Genomic DNA, 20090 nt, shown 5'->3' on the forward strand with positions numbered 1-20090 from the left:
ATTTTTTTTTATTTGGACAGTTTTGCAGTCATTGACAACATGGGGTGTGTTTATTCTTTAAAAATATTTAATTCCCCTTAAAGTCAAAACTACTTTCTTTTTATCCTGTGAAAATTATTATTTGTTTTGCTTTTGACTGGAAGTTTCTTCCACTCTACTTTCTACATTATGTATCCCAAAGTAACAAAACCATTGCTGAACCTCAACACACATTGTGAACCGTTCATTTAAATGGGACTAACAATGCACTAAGCCTTAGTGACTAAGGCTTCACACATTTGGTAACGTCCGGCCTTAATGTCCTCCATTGTTACTGTGTGGCTAATGATGGCATTTTGATTATTTCCCAATGCAATGTGAAGAAATGAAATGCATAATGGGTGTGATACTTTTTTTTTTTTATGAGAAAGGGAGATTCTATAAATTGTCCTTAACTGAAAGATTAGATAAAGATTGCATATATCTGCTAATAGCAGGGCTTTTTCTTGTTAGTATTTCCTTAATACAATATTGTCCTTGTTTGTGAATATATATTTTTTTACGTATTAAACACTTGAGGGAAAGATGAGATCGAGAGAGACCTTTTCACTCTATTCAAGCTGAATACTGTATATCTGTCTAACAAACAGGTTATGGGTATTCTCTGGGTATTCTCGAGAATGAAGAATAGTCAAGTGATCTTGGACCAAGGCCTGGCATTATGCTAATAAGGTTTGCAGTGCAATCCTATTAAATAGACAAACCCAGTTCTGTCAAAACTGCCAACTTTATAACGATCAGCCAGTAAAGAATCTAATTTACCAATAGATGTTTTGCAAGAAGTGCCATGCTTTTATGCAACATGGAAGGACTTGGTGCAGCTATATCCAATGTGTGTTTTTGCAATTGCACTTCTGTACCAGAATGTAATGTTGCTGTACAGAAGCCATCACACGCCAATATTTCATATACAGTATATCCATAATTATATTCTGGTTATAAAGGTCATATAATTGTGTCTGTACTGGGAGGAGGTTCATCCATGTTCATCATGTCAACGTCCTCTGCATTTTATCATTTTTCACTATCGTGCGATATGACTTGTGTGCAAAAAAATTATTTCATGCATTATTAAAATAATTTTAAGTCTGGCTACATCCTTCAACAATGAAGTATTTTTCTTGCTTTCAAACATTATTTAAAAACATATCAACGTTATAAATATCTAAAAAAAAAAATGAAATAATGAAAAGTTGCCCTGTTTCCGCTTTGGTGGGGATGCGTATGGTACAGAAACGGTTCAGGTATAATTGGCCTCAAGTAATTTCAAATGACTTTTAAGTCTACTTCCAGTAGGTGCAATAAAACGAGGAATAAATGCTGCACACCACAATGTAATAAAGAAATTGTTATCTTTCCTACTTCCAGTAGATGACATGAAAAGACAACGGACCTGGTTCTGAGTTCTGTCAGAAACGCAAAAATAGCATTGGTGTAAAATATTAGTGCTGCGCCAATGTAATGTCTGTGTTTACAATGTCATTTAGAGTTGTGCTCTACAGAGATGTTGGCATCTTGTCTCCAATTATGCTAACGAGGTCTTAAATTAGCGCGATTGTTAATGCACTGATTATGTCTGTCACTTTTACGATTGCGTAACGTTTGCCCTATTCACATCCTCAGACTCCTTTAAAAACACAATTATTCTCAATAAAATAAAAAAAAAACTATGAAGCCTTCTTAAATGAAGGGCCGCTATTAAAATGGCTCTAAATTGTATGCAAATGCAAGAGAGGTGCTAATTAATGGGTATATGCCCATGAAGAACTGATTTACATAAATGAGTAATAGACACGCCTACACTCCGTCTGTCGGGTCACACAAAATGCCATTTGTGTGTTTTTTTAGAGGGCAACTCTAAATTGAGTTGAGATTTTTACAAGTTGCAAACCTCCTATTTGTACCCACACAATAACTTAGCGCTACGACTTTAACCCAGACGGTGCTGAAAGCACTGTGCAGTGCAGCAGGTATAAGCTTATGGGGATCCATATTAGAATGGATGAGAAGCCAAAAGGAACGCACTGAGAGTACGAATTTGCATGTCATTACCCAGAATCCCCGACTGCAGTTGAAGCTTTGTATGCCAAGGGATAATGGGGAACGGCAGGCTTGTGGACCTGCCGGAGACATGAATGCGCTCCTATGGCATTTGTATTTGCTATAGGAAACACTAAAAGCCTTGCGTGCTCTGTTAGACATGTGATTAACCAGTCATCCAGCTTTACTCTTAAAGGTGTTAATGTATTTGTTTTATCTAACTATAGAACCAGCTCATGTTATTGAATAACCACGGCATAAAATGTTCCTACTCATTCAATATAACTCACTAGATCTTATCTGTGTAATAATAGATTCTCCACAGAAATCAATTCTGGCTTAGTGGAAGTAATCTCGCCTCCTGCTACCTATTATCCTGACCTGACAAATTTAAAGGAGACATTTGGAGACTCAAAGGAGAGAGTTAAGTAAGTATTTTCATGAGGCCATATACTGTATGTCAGCGGAGTGTAACTTCGTAAGCTTGGTGGAGAATTTATATTTACTGAAATTGATTTAAAGGCTATTTATTTGCTCAAGTACTGAGCATCCAACTATCTGTGTTATTTGCATAGTGTAGAAATTCAGGCCTTTACTCCATTTTTTTTTTCTTTTTTTAAACTTTTGCTTCCATTTTTTTTATTTATTTTTATTTTTTAATTATACTCAAGATTTTGCAGGTGTGCTCAAGTCCCCCCAACAGGTGGACTCGAGTTGAGCTGCCCTGCCTTATATTGGAATGACTTCTTTTAACTGTTGACAAATCGTATGAACAGGAAACAAATGAAGCTCTGTGCTGCTACATGCGACCCTCTGCATAATGCGTGACAATGGTGTCGGCACAGTAACTAAAATTGATCAAACAAATCAGAGGATATTATGTATTTACGCTCTGTATTCAGTATTCTTTCTGTTAATTTCAGATGGAGAACCAAACAAAATTTGGACTATTGTTTTCTCATGATGTATGCTCAAAGAAAGGGTCTTTATTACATCCAGGTAAACTGCTTTAAAATGAATATATTGCTACAATACGTAACACCAACATGTATTATTGATCAAATATTTTACCAGGAATAAAATACTGTACATTGAGAGTTACCTCTCATTTTAAAGTATGTCCTGGGTACAGTATATTGAGACCGCATTATATATTACATTTATAAACAAGCCGAAGTCTTGAAAGATCTTAAACAGGTGGCGGTTTTTAGAGACTCGAGTAAATAGTTCCAGAAGTGATGTGCTCTTTTAGAGAAGAAAGAGCGGCCAGTTTCCTTCTGGATTCCTTTAATCCCCAGGTGGGTTTCTAAGGCGATAAGAGCTGTGTAGAGAGTAGGTGAGAGACGCCTGCTCCGATACAGGCATTCCCCGCTTTAAGGACACTCACTTTAAGTACACTCGCGAGTAAGGACATATCGCCCAATAGGCAAATGGGAGCTCACGCATGCGCCTGTCAGCACGTACTGAACAGCAATACCGGCTCCCTACTTGTACCGAAGCTGTGCGCAAGCGGGGGGACTATAGAGCCTGTTACAAATGCGTTATTTACATAAGTTATGCACGTATAGGACGATTGCAGTACAGTACATGCATCGATATGTGGGAAAAAAGTTAGTGCTTCACTTTAAGTACATTTTCGCTTTACATATATGCTCTGGACTCATTGCGTACGTTAATGCGGGGTATGCCTGTAATTGGAGAACTTGTCCAGAAAGCATTTTAAAGTTAGGCAGGAAAAATGTACCCAACTTCTGGACTCCAGGGCCAGTCAATCTAGTCCTGTTAACATATCGCAATGACGGGCATTATAGTTTACATCATATGTCAAAATGGCATATTGGATAGAATATCAAATTTGCTCCAGTGAATATGAGGTGCTGTACCATCCCATAGTCCAGGCCTGCACAACACGCGGCCCGCCTGTACTCACTGTGCGGCCCGCGGTGGCTTTCTGCTCTCCCCCTCCCTCCCGAGTCCACTCTGCCGTGCCCCCCCGCGAGCCCTCTGTCACCATCACTCGCGAGCCCGCTGTCACCATCCCCCGCGAGCCCGCTGTCACCATTCCCCGCGAGCCCGCTGTCACCTCTCCCCCTCGCAGAGTAGCAGCGCGCTCTAGCATTGAGGCACTTCCTGCCTGCTGCTTGCTAGAGCGTGCGTGCACTCCTGCTTGGCCGGCAGAAGTATTTACTGCTTGGATGGCAGAGGTATTTACTGGTTAATGTGAGGTGCTGGGGGCTTGATGTGAGGTGCTCAGGGGTTAATGTGAGGTGCTGGGGGGCTTGATGTGTGGTGCAGGGGGGCTTGATGTGTGGTGCAGGGGGGTTGATGTGTGGTGCAGGGGGGTTGATGTGTGATGCAGGGGGGTTGATGTGTGGTGCTGCGGGGTTAATGTGATGTGCGGTGATGCGGGGTTAATGTGATGTGCTGGGGGCTTGATGTGTGGTGCAGAGGGGGTTGATGTGTGGTGCAGGGGGGGTTGATGTGTGGTGCAGGGGGGGTTGATGTGTGGTGCAGGGGGGGTTGATGTGTGGTGCAGGGGGGGTTGATGTGTGGTGCAGGGGGGGTTGATGTGTGGTGCAGGGGGGGTTGATGTGTGGTGCAGGGGGGTTGATGTGAGGTGCTGGGTGCTTGATGTGAGGTGCTGGGAGGTTAATGTGAGGTGCTGGGGGCTTGATGTGAGGTGCTGGGGGGCTTGATGTGAGGTGCTGGGGGGTTGATGTGAGGTGCTGGGGGGTTGATGTGAGGTGCTGGGGGGTTTGATGTGAGGTGCTGGGGGCTTGATGTGAGCTGCTGCGGGCTGGATGTGAGGTGCTGGGGAGGTGCTGGGGAGTTGATGTGAGGTGCAGGGGGAGTTGATGTGAGGTGCAGGGGGAGTTGATATATAAATAAATATAAATTGGGTTATCCAGCTTTCGACATATGACAAATCAGATTTGCAATACATTTCCAAGGTTGGAGAGGCTGGAGCAGCGTGCATATATCTTATGCCTAACATACTGTGGGCAAGTCATTTATAAAGACAGTAGAGAGTAGGGTTCGCATTACAGAACTGTGGGGAGCCCGTAGCTCACATTCAGAGGCTTAGAGTTAGAACCCGAGAGACACATATTGGGATATTCCTCATTGAGTAGAGTGAAAGTAGTTTAGATTGTGTGTGTGTGGTCCAATGCCAGAATAATGAAGTTCATTTCAAATCATAATGTGGTCAACAGTATTGAAAGACTGCAACATTTAGGTGTATTGCACCAATCAACTGTCCATGTTCCATTCCACACTGGATCTCAGGGCGTTACTGTGGAATGATTTGGGCGAAAGACAGATTGACTAAGAAATTTTGACACCTTTATCATATTTGCTTAATTGGGAATGAACACATTTTTAATGCGTTTGGATAGTATGCAGTAGGTTATTAAGAGATTGATATATATGTGGAAATAATATTTTTTCTCCACTTTTAAAAACTAGGATGGTTCCAGCAGTTTTCCAGACCTTAGGGATGTGGCCAGAGGACAAAATATAGTTGATTAGGCAGGCATTTGGTTTAGCAATGACTACACTACAGGCCATGTTTGTAACTTCTTAACTACTAGAGGGATGTGCAATGGATTGAGCTGCAGGTCACTTGCACAAAGTAAATTCTTTTGTTGATCTGGTGTTTTGTTTTAGAGCAGATCCCTTTATATATTCCTAGTACAGTATATATATATAGAATGGTTCAAATTAATGTATACACGTTACACTAGGGGCCAGATCCACATAGCTCAGTTACGAGAGTTACATAGTAGATGAGGTTGAAAAAATACGTACGTCCATCAAGTTCAACCTATGCTAAATTTAGACAACAAATACTTTATCCTATATCTATACTGTACTTACTTATTGATCCAGAGGAAGGCAAACAAAAAACCCAAGTGACATATCATCTAATGATATCTCATAAGGGGAAAAATAAATTCCTTCCTGACTCCAAGAATTGGCAATCGGATTAATCCCTGGATCAACATCCTTCCCATGTATAATTATTTGGTATATCCCTGTATACCTTTCCTTTCTAAAAAAGATGTCCAACCTTTTTTTTTTTAAACAAATCTATTGTATCTGCCATCACAGTCTCCATGGGTAATGAATTCCACATTTTAACTGCCCTTACTGTAAATAACCCTTTCCTTTGTTGCTGGTGAAATCTCCTTTCCTCCAGCCTGAAGGGATGGCCCAGAGTCCTTTGTACTGCCCGTGGGATGAATAGTTCTTTTGAAAGCTCCTTGTATTGACCCTGAATATATTTGTATATAGTTATCATTTCCCCTCTTAAACTCTTCTTTTTTAATGTAAATAAATCTAATTTAGCTAGCCTCTCATAAGTTAGATTGTCCATCCCCTTTATTAATTTGGTGGCTCTTCTCTGCACTCTCTCTAGTTCCATAATGTCTTTTCTTAGGATTGGTGCCCAAAATTGTACTCCATATTCAAGGTGTGGTCTTACTAATGCTTTGTAAAGGGGCATAATTATGTTTACTTCCCTTCCATCCATTGCCCGTTTAATGCAAGATAAGATCTTGTTTGCCTTTGCAGCTACTGCATGACTTTGGGCACTATTGCTAAGCCTGCTGTCTACAAGCATTCCTAAAACCTTCTCCATCAAGGATTCCCCCAATTTATCCCCATTTAATTTGTAAGTTAATATGATGTTAACCTAGGTTGCATCACATTATGCCTTAATATGTATCTTCTAAGCTCAACAATGCTTTGTTAAATCCTGTTTGCAGCCAGAAAATGGCATTGCATTAACTATAAAGGACATTTGTGCTAATGAGATGCAAAAGCGGTGCTCCCTCTAACACCTATCCACAAAGGATAAAGTTAATGCACAGATTTAACATTTGTTAAGTCGTACCTAAAGGGGGCTTTACTCCCATCCAGACCCTCAATTATAGAAATGGGGTCCTTTTTTTGTAAACTACCAAGTGTCTAATATACACCCCCAAACACAATACATGGAGAAATAACTAGGAACAAAGAACACCCCTCTGATACCTGGTAAATATATTAAAATATATATTAATATGATCCAAATTAGTCACATATTTCCCAGGTATCGCAGCTGTTTTTGTTAACATGTATCTCTCCACGTATTGTATAAAGGAGTCGTACTCTCTTATATGAGCCAGTAATACAAGATGAATCAAACAGGATATGTATTTGTTAGATGTATTGTGTGAAAAGCTTGTTATTATTAGATGTAGGCTTTTATGCCTAACTTTTACAATCTATTGAACATATCTTGCTTTAGAAACCAAAAGTAATTTTAGTTAAGGTTTCATGAGACTGAGTTCCACGTTACTTGCACATCATCGTACCTTCCTTTATGTGAAATGCATTTGGATAACAAAGAATCTTTATTCCCAGAATATCTGTTTTGTGTAAAGTAAAACGTGAACTGAAATATTTCCTAGAATACTTTTTATTTTTTTGTTTTTCCTTTTGTAATGGATGCTTTATTGTACTGACGGCTATTTCTGTAGTAAGGATAGTAAGTCTGTTGTTGGAATTCAGTGCCACATGGAATAAATTACCGTCTTTTTATGAAGCTCTAGCTGTAGTCTTTTCAAAGTGACAAGTATGTGATCAGCAGAGCATTGTGGGTATTTAATGATAACATGTTCTTATATAGCGCTGCTTGTTTTACATAGCGCTTTACAGAGACATTTTACAGGTCCCTGCCCCGTGGAGCTTACAATCTGTGTTTAGGTGCCTGAGGCACAGGGTGATAAAGTGACTTGCCCAAGGTCACAAGGAGCCGACACAAGGCATTGAACCAGGCTCTCCTGCTTCAAACTCAATGCCAGTCAGTGTCTTTACTCACTGAGCCACTCCTTCTCTATGCCTAAAGAAAACCTTTGTGAATGTCACCAAATACCCTTTTGCCATTTCCTATTGAAACCAGCACTGCGTCAGCCACGGAGTAGGTGCTCTGACTTATTACTTTAAGTTTGTTCACACTGGAGCAGAGTATAACTGAAATGGTGAAATGAAATTCACTGTGACACCATTGTCATGTCTGGATCACATGTGCAGTTTACATGGACTCCCCAGTGTATGACCTTTTTCATAGAACTGAAAAGTCATAAGCACATCTTTGAGTAGTCTATAAGGTTACCACTAATGATGGTGGCATGCAGGTCCATGAACAATCCTTGCAAAAAAACAACTGGTTGTGTGGTGGAAAAACTCTATTGTTGCAATGGGAAAACATTTGCATTACAAATTATTCCTTGTTACTCAAAAAAGTCATCTTGTGTGTACAGATAATTGCATGCTTTAAGGTATATCATTTTTTAACTATTTCTTCCCACAGCTTGAAGATGATATTGTTGCCAAGCAGAATTATTTTAATACAATAAAGAATTTTGCGCTTCAGCTGTCCTCTGAAGATTGGATGATTCTGGAGTTTTCTCAGTTAGGATTCATTGGTGAGTAGGTTATATTTCACTCGTTTATTTAAAGAAAAGTCAAGGTGACAGAATTTCTCCCTTCACTGGGTGCAAAATATAACAAAATATATTGAAGCTGCAGACAAAGCAATATCTTACATGTGTTTTGTTTTTTTAATAAATCAGTTCTGTACTGTGAGAAAATACTTGTAGCATTTTAAAAAACAAACAAAAAAACTCTGAATTACATTTTTAATGTATTATAATGTAACAAGCAGTTTTTTGTTCTATAGCAACCATTTACAAAGTCACATCCCCTTCATCTTCTGAAACAGCCTCTGGCACATCCCCTTTTCAGCCCTGCCCTCCCTCTAGCAGTGCACCAATTGTATCTAGTGACTGCCTGGTCACATGATCTTCCCCACAGAACTTTGCATCTTTGATCCTCTTCTGGTGCACTGACAGCCATTTAGTGAACCCTCGAGTCGAATTTTCGCCGATTGGCAAACTTATCTAATTACTTATTGTGTGGATTGTATAGATGCACATATTAAAGGGAGGGGGAAAAAAACAGTCAGCTTGGACTGCTGCTTTGAGTACATAAAAATTGGTCTACTGTTGCAAAATGTATGCACGTCTTCCTTCTAGTGTTCATATAAAGCACAGTATTCCCTGGCACCTTGGGGGTCTGCAGGAGGTAATCAGGAATTCAGAGGCAAGCTTGCTAATGGCTGATATTTTACTCTTCAAGGTGCCATCATTTTCTTTGGTGCCATATTGTTTACTTTAATAATTCAAAAAGATTATTAAAGGCTATACTGCAGGGGTTCTCAACTCCAGTCCTCAAGACCCCCAACAGGTCAGGTTTTCAGGATATCCCAGTCGAAGATTGAGCCACCTGTGCTGAAGCTGGGATATCCTGAATACCTGACCAGTTGGGGGGTGTTGAGGGCTGAAGTTGAGAACCCCTGCTATACTGTGATGGTCAAAATGATATATAATATAGAAAGCTGTTTATTTACAAAAATATAAGTCCTGCCACAGTAATCTGTTTCCATATATAGTATAAGTGTGCTGTGGTTCTACAAATCTTTAATGGTTCTGCAGAGTTAGAATATCGTTTTGCAGGGTTCCACCGTTCATAAATTGTTGAAAATCACTAATGTAGAGGATTATTGTTATTAATACACACAGAAAATGAGAATAATTTTTTGTTCATAAAGTGAACTGCAGTGCAAGTATGTATGTCTTTATTTATATAGCGCTTCACAGCAGTAATATATGTGACAATCATATTAATAACAAATAATATAAATAACACATAAAGGGGAGAAGGGCTTCAGACATAATAGTAACGTTTAGGAAAAGGAGTCCCTGCTCCGAAGAGCTTACGATCGAATTTGTTGGTAGGAAGAACGTACAGATGCAGTAGGTGGGTATTCTGGTAAGTGCGTCTGCAAGAGGCCAAGGCATCTACCACTCCCTAAAGCCCCTCTACAGTCCCTGACTGACATCACCCAGTTTCTTGCCTCCATTTCCTCTCTGAAGGAGAAGTGAGCTGCTAGTTCTTGGGGATTTCAACTTCAATTGGCCCGACCCTAAAACCACAAAATCCAGATACAATTCTAGTCACTTAACCTAACGCAACTCATTTCCCAACCAACATGGACAAACATGGACATACATGAAATCTCACAACCATTCCTTGCTAGACTGGATTCTCTCCTCAAATCCCAGCAGAACACAATCCTCTGGCATCCTTCCTGACATTTTCAGTATTATTTTCATACAATAGTGTACTGTGTAAGGAAAATTAAACCACCCCAATCAAGCCCTAAAGTTCTCCTCACTAGAAACTTTAACCCACAACCGTTTCTGGCTGACCTTACCAACTGCCCTTGGTACAGAATCGACTTAATTCCCGACCCTGATTCTGCGCTCGACTATTTCCAATCCGAGTTCTTAAAACTCTGACACCCATGCTCCACTACGCAGAATAAGAGTACAGGGGGCCCACCTACCGTGGGATACAACTTACCTTATAGCCCTCTACCAGTTCAGGGATGCCTTGTGGAAAGGCTACAAAGTAACTGGCACTACCAAGGATCTTAATCGCTACAGATGCCTGTGGAACATGTGCACAAGGCAAACAAGACATGCAAAAGCACAATATTACTCTGACAATCTCCTCCAGAATGCATCAAACTCAGCTAACTTCTGGAAGGTTATCAACAATATATTCCAGCCTTCCAACCATCAACAACAAAGTCATATGCATGATTACTTTGTGGGGTGTGCTACTAACTTATTAGCGAAACGCATCCCAAACCACAAACATGAATCTCATTCTGTGAGTACCCCTATAGCCCCACCCTCTCCCAACACTGCTCACAATTTTCAATTTGTCCCAGTATCCGAAGAGGAGATTACACAAGCTCTCCTCAAACTAAAACTAAGAAGCCAATGTTGACTTGACTTGCTGTAATCTAAGTTCCTAAGGTCTCGCGTATAGTGCCCGCGACGGATGACATCACCCATCGCCGGCGACGTTGCTGACGACGGGGTGATTGATTGGTTCAGAGACTGTCACATGTGGCGACAGTCTCTGAAAAATCAAATTTAATCCGCTACCAAAATTTTTTCCACTCTGTCGCCGTTGCGCTTACTATAAGCACTGGCGACGGAGTCAATTGTTTTGTTTTCGAGCGACTTCGCTTCGCCATCGCCGTCGCGGGCACTATAAGTGCAGCCTAAGGCGTGGTGCCCAAGCCATCGCCACACCAATTGCTTCCATAGTCAACTCTATTCTGTCTGCAGTCCATATCCCTAAGACCTGGAAAACTGCCAGAGTTGTCCCAATCTTCAAAAGTGGGGACAAAAACATTCTCTAACTACAAGCCAATCTCTCTTCTCGCAGTACTATCCAAAGTGAAAATGTGTTCACTCCCAATTAAGCGACTACCAAAACAAATTTCCCTAGCCAATTCCAATCTGGCTTTGCCCCAAACACTCCACCGTAACTACCCTGCTAAAAGTTTGCAATGAAATCCAGTGTGGAATGGAACTGGGACAACTCGCTGGTGCAATATTCCTAGATTTTGCAAAGGCTTTTGATACTGTTGATCATGTTATCTTGCTTAACAAACTCCAGTGCTCTGGTATAGGGAAGCATGCTTTAAACTGTTTTCATTCCTACTTGGGTAGATCCCAACATGTGTCCATCTCAGGTTCTGACTCCAACCCCTTGGATATCACATGTGGTGTCCCTCAAGGCTCTGTTCTGGGGCCCCATCTCTTCTCAGTGTTCATAAATGATCTTTCTACAGCTTGTAAGGGAGCTTCAATACACATATATGCAGATGACACAATCTTATATGCACACAGACCTAGCCTCTCCGACCTTGAACACATACTTCAATCTGACTTTTTGAGACTTGAAACTTGGATTTCCCAAAGCAAACTGTTTTTAAACACTGACAAGACTGTAACAATGGTATTTGGGACCAAGGCTAAATTTTTAAAACTTCCAGTGACTGAGCTCCAGATCAGAACCAACGCTAACACCACCCAAACTCTTGTTACTAGTTTTAAATACCTGGGCATATGGTTTGACTCCCACTTAACATCCGGGATGCATATTGATACCCTGACATCCAAAACCTTAGCAAACTTGATACCCTCTACAATTCAATATGCCGTTTTGTTCCCCAATGCAACTACAACACACATCACTGCGAAATGCTCAAAGAATTAGATTGGTCATCACTTGAGTCTAGGCGCAAAGTTAATCTTTCCTGTCTTGCCTTCAAATACTTTCTGGGCAAGCTATCCATCTGAACATGCTCCTCACCCCTACCACATGCAGCACTTATCTGAGACCTGACTCCAAAATACTGTTCATGGTCCCAAGGTTCAGCAAAGTATCTGGCCGCTCCTCCTCTTACCGTGCACCCCAAAACTGGAACAATCTAACGGAGACTCTCACAGTCACCACCAGTCTAAGTTCTTTCAAAACTAAAGTGGTCTCACATTTTAATCTGGTCTGTAACTGTTACATAGGCCTATAATATATATTATCTTTAACTGTGCATGCAATGTCTTGTATATAATGTATACCCTGTTCACTTATGTAACTGTATTTGTAACCATGTACTATTTGTTATCTTAACTCTATGCCCAGGACATACTTGAAAACGAGAGGTAACTCTCAATGTATTACTTCCTGGTAAAACATTTTTATAAATAAATAAAAATGTATGAGGTGTTAATCATCAGCCAAGGAGCTACTCATATGCTTCCTTAAGCAGATGTGTTTTGAGGTGGGTCTTAAATGTGGATAGAGAGGGTGCTAGTCGGATATTGAGGGGAATGGCATTCTAGAGGTGTGGGGGCAGTCCGTGAGAAGGGTTTAAGGCAGGATAGGGCTTTAGATACAAATGGGGTATAGAAAAGACATCCTTGAGCAGAACGCAAGAGTCGGGATGGTGTATAGCGAGATATTAGGGCTGAGATGTAAGGAGGGGCAGAAGAGTGTAAAGCTTTAAAAGTGAGGAGGAGAATTGAGTGTGTGTTACGGGATTTGATAGGAAGCCAGGAGAGTGATTTCTGCAGGGGAGACGCTGAGACAGATTTCGGGAAGAGCATAGTGATTCTGGCAGCAGCATTTAGGATATATTTTAGGGGAGACAGGTGAGAGGCTGGAAGGCCGGACAGGAGGTTACAGTTGTCAAGACGGAAGAGAATGAGGTCTGTGTCAGAGTTTTTGCAGTCGAGCAACCGAGGAAAGGCCGTATCTTGGTAATATTGTGGAGGAAGAAACTACAGTTTTTTGCTACCTTTTGAATGTGAGTAGAGAATGTGAGAGAGGAGTCGAGTGTGCTTGGGCTACTGGGTGAATGATAGTACTTTCAACAGTAATGTGGAAGGAGGAAATAGGGCCAGGTTTGGGAGGATGTATGAGGAGCTCTGTTTTTACCATGTTAAGTTTGTTGGCAGAGGGCCATCCAGGATGATATACAGGAGCAGAGAGACATTCAGAAACTTTAGTCTGTACAGCAGGTGTAAGGTCAGGGGTAGATAAGTAAATTTGTGTGTCATCAGCATAGAGGTGATATTTGAACCCAAAGATGTGATTTGGTCACCTAGAGATTGTGTGTAAAGAGAAAAGAGAAGGGGTCCCAGCACAGAGCCCTGGGGTACCCCCACAGAGAGATCGTTGCAGGAGGTGTTTGCAAAAGAGACACTGAAAGTACGATTGGAGAGGTAAGAGGAGATCAAGGATAGAGCTTTGTTACTAATACCAAGAGTATGGAGAATGTGAAGGAGAAGAGGGTGGTCCACAGTATCAAATGCTTCAGAGAGTTTGAGTATTATGAGAAGAGTGTAATTACCTCAATCTTTGGCAGCATGGAGGTCATTAGTTATTTTAGTGAACGCTGTTTCAGTTGAGTGAGCAGTGTGGAAGCCAGTTTGTAGAGGGTCTAGGAGAGAATAGGTGTTGAGAAAATACAAGACGTTCAAGGAGTTTAGAGGCAAAAGGCAAGAGGGAGACCGGTCGATAGTAAGAGAGACAGGTAGGGTCAAGCTTGCTGTTTCTGAGTAATGGTATAACTGTTTTATGTTTGAATGAAGAGGGAAAGGTTCCATAGTAGAGGGAGGAGTTAATGTGTGTGAGAGTAGGGATTATAGTAAGAACTAGAAGTTTTAGGAGATGGGAGGGAATGGGGTCAAGAGGGCAGGTGGTAGATGGAGAAGAGGAGATCAGCAACAACACATTCTCCTCTGTGACAGCGGATAAAGAGTCAAGGAATGCAGGAGGAGAGTTAGGAAAAGTTGTAGGATGGGAGGAGGATACAGAGGGGATGGCCTGATGTATGGATTCCACCTTTTCCTTGAAATAGTTGGCAAAGTCCTGAGGTGAGATGGAAGAAGCAGCACAGGCAGCTGAGGGTGGTCTGAGTAGGGAGTCAAAGACAAAGAAGAGTCGGCGTGGATTAGACTTGTGCATGTTGATTAGTGAAGAAAAGTAGGGTTGTTTAGCTTGAGAGAGGGCAGAGTTGAAACAGGATAACATACATTTGTAGTGAAGGAAGTCTGCGAGAGTATGAGATTTCCTCCAGATGCGTTCAGAGGAACGATTGCAGGAACGCAGCATGCGTGTGGGAATTTAACTAGGGTCTGGTGTTCAAAGGGCGAGAACGGCAGAGAGAAAGCAGGGCATGTAGATCGAGAGGAGGATAGGGCAGAGTTGTATTTCCTGACCAGGTTGTCAGGGTCTGGAGCTGAGAGAGGAGAGGGAGGAGCATAAAGTGGACTCAAAAGCTGGTAGGCTAGTAGAGCGCAGGTCTCTGCAGAGACGAGGGGCAGATGGAGGTGGTGAAGGGGAGAAGTGAGAGAGAGAAAATGAGGTGATATAGTTGCATATAGTTACATAGTAGATGAGGTTGAAAAAAGACGTACGTCCATCAAGTTCAACCTATGCTTAATTTAGACAACAGATACTTTATCCTATATCTATACTTACTTATTGATCCAGAGGAAGGCAAACAAAAAACCCCAGTGTCATCATCCAATGATATCTCATAAGGGGAAAAATAAATTCCTTCCTGACTCCAAGAATTGGCAATCGGATTATTCCCTGGATCAACATCCTTCCCATGTATACTACTTTGGTATATCCCTGTATTCCTTTCCTTTCTAAAAATATGTCCAACTTTTTTTTAATTTTATTTTTTAACAAATTGATTGTTTCTGCCATCACAGGCTCCATGGGTAATGAATTCCACATTTTAACTGCCCTTTGTTGCTGGTGAAATCTCCTTTCCTCCAACCTTAAGGGATGGCCAGAGTCTTTTGTACTGCCCGTGGGATGAATAGTTCATTTGAAAGCTCCATGTACTGGTCAGAGAGAGGAAAATAGGAAATGGAGAAATCGAAGAGAGAAGTTTTTAGCGAAAACCAGGTCTAGGTAGTATAGTCATGCACTTTCATTGCCAATAAGAGTTTACAGTATTATATTGTACCTTTTTGTCACAGGAACCTTAAATGATATAGGTTGTATAGAGCAGATCATCACGTCTTTTGCTCATAGTCAGAAAGTAACACACAAACACTTCCATATTACTTTTCATTACATTTCTTGAAAGAAACATTGTCAGAAAAATATTGTGTTATTTGTATTTGTGTGTTTGCTTGTTGATTTTATAGATGTATTTGTGGGTCTTGATTCATGAGAAGATGAATGAGTCCTTCTCTTGTTGATCATGCATCATCCCCTCCGTGCACGATTACTGTGGGTGTATGCTGATTTAGTATACTTTTGTTGCAGGTAAAATGTTTCAGGCTCCTGATATCACACTCATTGTTGAGTTCATTTTCATGTTCTACAAGGAGAAGCCTATTGATTGGCTCTTGGACCACATATTATGGGTTAAAGTCTGTAACCCTGAAAAAGACGCTGTAAGTTATTTTCTTGTGCTATGACACTTCTAATTTGTTTCAAATTGGCTTTATTGAAGTATGCATGCATTTCAAAATATGATGACATTCAAAAATTCTTATAGAAATCTCATGGGTGTCTGCTGGGAGTCACCTTTCCTAGTGTACAAATTTAAGATGTGGCATTAGTGCTCTTTAAGGTCAGTCAGTGTAACAGTACTGGAATTTAAGGCTATTAGGTTGCATTTCCCTAAGACATATTCACTTGCATGGGCTGCAAGGTGTCTTCCGGTACTAGGAGATATCTATGGAAAAGTATAAGCACCCTTTAGTAAATATGGGCCTTAATCCATCATGCAAGGACACAAACCAGTATTTGCGCTGAAAGAAATTGGCAATAAAATAACCATGTTTTGATGGGTGTTTTTGAACGCGAGCAATTTTACAGCGCAACATGGAATTGTGTGTAACAGAATGCTAGGATCTCCCAACCACAAGACGCCTTCTACCTTCCTTCAGTTTTACAGTGGACACAGGCGAATACACGAGCTTAGAGATTCAGTCCCTTCCTCAGATGTTTATACTATATTCTATGTGACCTTTGCAAATTCACGGATCCCTCTGCCTCATTGTATCCAGGTTTATTACATGCAGTGAGACGCATCAGAAAATGCCTTGTATGTGTTTTAAAGTTATTTGGGTGTGTTCACGTAAATGCAGCTTTAGCTTTTCAGATTAACTGCATGATTATGGGTTATGGGTTGCCTGTGATGGTTGTTTCTTTTCTCTGTTGGAAGTGTTGCATTTACATTTTAAAACTAGTTACAGGAACGTAGACAAATGTACTAGACAGCACTCGTGATGAGAGAGAGCATCTAATGGGGTGGTTCTCAAGGGAACAAGCAGAACCCTAATTCCTCCCAGTGAACATAAATATACAACAAATGTTCCCGGCACAACAAAAGCTAAAGAAGTCTAAATGAACAAAAACAGGGAGAGAAACAGGGAAGGAAAGGGGGTGAGGGAGGGGTGACGTCCAGAGCAAGGGGTGCAACGAACGTTTCGGGGTAAAGACCCCTTCTACAGGCCCGTTCCCAGGGAGACCGTAGTCCCCTGGTACTTCCCTATACCCTGTGACTCAATTCCCTGAAGCAGACGATGTCAGACTAATGGACAATAAGGTCAGCGCACATGGCAACAGCTATAGGCAAATATATGCTAAAGTAATGATAGCTGGCAAAGAGGGGCTGTAGAGGAATGTGGTCTCGTGAATATGGACTTTCATTTAGATAAGTGCTACCAGCACAATTAATGTCCTGAGGGATAAAGCCCCGATACAGACAGTTCACGTGTGTCCAGACAGCCCTGCAGGGGCTTTACCCCGAAACGTTCGTTGCCCCCCTTGCCCTGGACTTTACCCCCTCCCTTTTCCTCACCCCCTTTTCCCCTTTCCCTTCCTTCCCTGTTTCTCTCCCTGTTTTAGTTCATTTTAGACTTCTTTAGCTTTTGTTGTGCATCTTGTTCGTTTAGACATCAGCAGTAACCATTGAGCTTTTGTTGTATATCTTGTGTATACCATTAAATTCTTTTGGCTGATCCATTTGCTTATGCTGCATCACTTTGAGTGCCGGGAACATTTGTTGTATATGTTCACAGTGAAATGCACTTCGATGCTGTTCTGTATTGCACTTAGTAACATGCTTTATTTTCCTGTTTTCTTTTTCAGAAACATTGTGATAGACAGAAATCTAATCTGCGTATTCGTTTCCGGCCTTCGCTTTTCCAGCATGTTGGCTTACACTCTTCATTAGCAGGCAAAATACAAAAGCTTACAGTAAGTGGCAGTAACAACTCTCAAGTGGAACATTTGCACTGTTGTTTTTCTCAATCACGTTGCATAACTACTCCTTAAAACGGACAGAATTGCAGAGAGATCACATTTTCTACAGTCATTTTATACTGTGTATCAGATGTCAAAATATTGTTTGTTGTATAATTATATGTAGGAGAAAGTGTAATGTGGATACTGTATGTGGCTATTTGTTCACCTCTGGTACATACTGTAGATCTCATATCTATCTATTTTAACATGGTAACTGCACAGAAGGTCTTTTTTATTGTACTGTAACAAGCTTTGTCCGGGATTCATTTGGCGCTTATGCAGTACATTGCATCCCAATCCGGCATTAATTCCTATTGACTTGAATGACCGTGCTAGGGTGCGATAAATTGCATGAGCGCTTTGCAAATCTCCCCAGCATGGTCGGGTATATTTCATATTTAAAAGTCTAACTGTGTTACACGTTTAGGCTCTTAAATCATGAATTGGAAACCTTTATTTACCTCTTCCTCCAAACTGTAAAAAACGTATTCGCTAGTAATTGTAAAATATTTAGCAAAGGTGTGGGAGCATGGATTATTTTGACCACCCTTGATACACAATATTGAGTTTCATATTTAAACTGCTTTCCTGTTTTTGCTGTATGTAATGTATATTTTGTAAATGGGAATTTCGTCACATATATTGCAGAGGAGGGGAGGGGGGCTCTGTCTGTGCACACTCTTGCAAATAGAGGGATGTCAGACAAAATGAAATAGCCAAAGTAAATCAAGCCCGTCCCAACTCTTAACATCCCATGTTTAGAAACAAAAATCTTCTTTTTTTAAAATATTTTAAAATACTATTTGGTTGCATTCTCTCTCTTTTTTTTTTTTTTTTTAAACAAAATCTAACACCCATCACCGACAGTTGACCTCTAATATGTCACTGCCATTGGTCCATTTTGGTTCCAGGACGGGCTGGACGTTTGCTAGCATTCCCCCAGCCAGTTCTTATTTCTTCCTTATCCTTTAAACAGGAAAACATAATGTGTTCCTGTGTCTGTTCATGGCTCTGACAGAACTGCTTTGCTGTTATCTAGGTACCGTTCCAAGCTCAATGTCTCCATGATCCTCTTTCCTGGAATAGGAAGTGCAGCTAGATCGATGTTTTTCAACGCTGATCCTATGAACCCTTGGGACATCCCCAAAGGGTTCCCTGCCATTTTTAGGTCATTTGAAAATTGTACCAAATACAGAAAAATGTGCAATGCAGCTGATCTCAGACGCGCTATTAAAGAGGGTTGGGGTTGCCCAGAATTTCACAATATAATTATTGGGTTCCTTAACAAAAAAAAAGGCTGTATTATAGGGAGGGGGCAAAGAAAACAGCACGAATTGCAGCTTGAAGACAAATAATAATAATTTGTTACCATGAAAAGGATATTCAGGTGTATCAAGGATTCCGAGTTGTAATCATTGAAAGTTTTTACTCTCATGAATTTTTCCCATTTTGATGATTTCATATGCCTGGTAGGCAAGCACTATAAGACTTGGATCCAGGTAGAGGAAGGGATACATACATTTGTTTCCTTTGATTATTCATTTATGCATCATTGCTAAATGGAAACAATGATACTAAATGGAGCTGTCTGACCTTCATGTTTTGTCTTTCAATTAGGATAAAGACTTCCTGAAACCATTGTTGCATAAAATTCATGTGAACCCACCTGCTGAAGTTTCCACTTCTTTAAAAGTCTATCAAGGCCACACACTGGAAAAGACTTACTTGGGGGAGGATTTCTTCTGGGCCATCACACCACTCGCTGGGGACTACATCCTATTTAAGTTTGACAAGCCAGTTCACATAGAAAGGTTAGTAATTATGTGTTGCCTTGCGGTCTTGAAGCCAAAACTTCCTGTTGTGTAGCTACTGCATACTGCTGAATAAAACATTGCAGTAACCATCCATGGGGAGATAATAGACCACATTACAATGTCATACAGTACACTTTTCTATAGTTTTTAGTATTTTTTTTTTTTACCCAGTATAGGTGTCTGTTTGCTATGTATATAATAGGCACTATATATATATTTATACATGGTTGCAGACCTGACTAAGACATGCAAATGAGCATACAGTAATATTTCCATTTGCTATATGTTTTGCTGTGGAGGGATTTGTCACTTTTTTTTACCCACCATAATTTAACTAAGTATGGTAAAACTTATCCCTTGCTTCATTTTTGCATAGCCATTATAACCAACCCCACACTGAGGAGACCCATTAAACTGTCTGTCTGTGGGTGGGTTTGCTGGCTATGC

The 20090-nt window shown here is 40.7% G+C and overlaps 1 protein-coding gene across 3 annotated transcripts in view; it reads left to right on the plus strand.

Annotated features, from left to right (window-relative positions):
* Nucleotides 1-20090, plus strand: part of MGAT4A (alpha-1,3-mannosyl-glycoprotein 4-beta-N-acetylglucosaminyltransferase A) — a 119547-nt gene that overhangs the window by 82508 nt on the left and 16949 nt on the right. For all 3 annotated transcript variants that reach the window (XM_075590513.1, XM_075590511.1, XM_075590512.1), the window contains exons 7-12: nucleotides 2394-2507; nucleotides 3003-3078; nucleotides 8435-8549; nucleotides 15838-15968; nucleotides 17674-17781; nucleotides 19447-19640. In XM_075590513.1, coding sequence (XP_075446628.1) covers nucleotides 2394-2507; nucleotides 3003-3078; nucleotides 8435-8549; nucleotides 15838-15968; nucleotides 17674-17781; nucleotides 19447-19640 — 738 coding nt within the window. The remainder of the gene's footprint in view (nucleotides 1-2393; nucleotides 2508-3002; nucleotides 3079-8434; nucleotides 8550-15837; nucleotides 15969-17673; nucleotides 17782-19446; nucleotides 19641-20090) is intronic.

This window comes from Ascaphus truei, chromosome 3, assembly GCF_040206685.1.
Source record: "Ascaphus truei isolate aAscTru1 chromosome 3, aAscTru1.hap1, whole genome shotgun sequence".
NCBI lineage: Eukaryota > Metazoa > Chordata > Amphibia > Anura > Ascaphidae > Ascaphus > Ascaphus truei.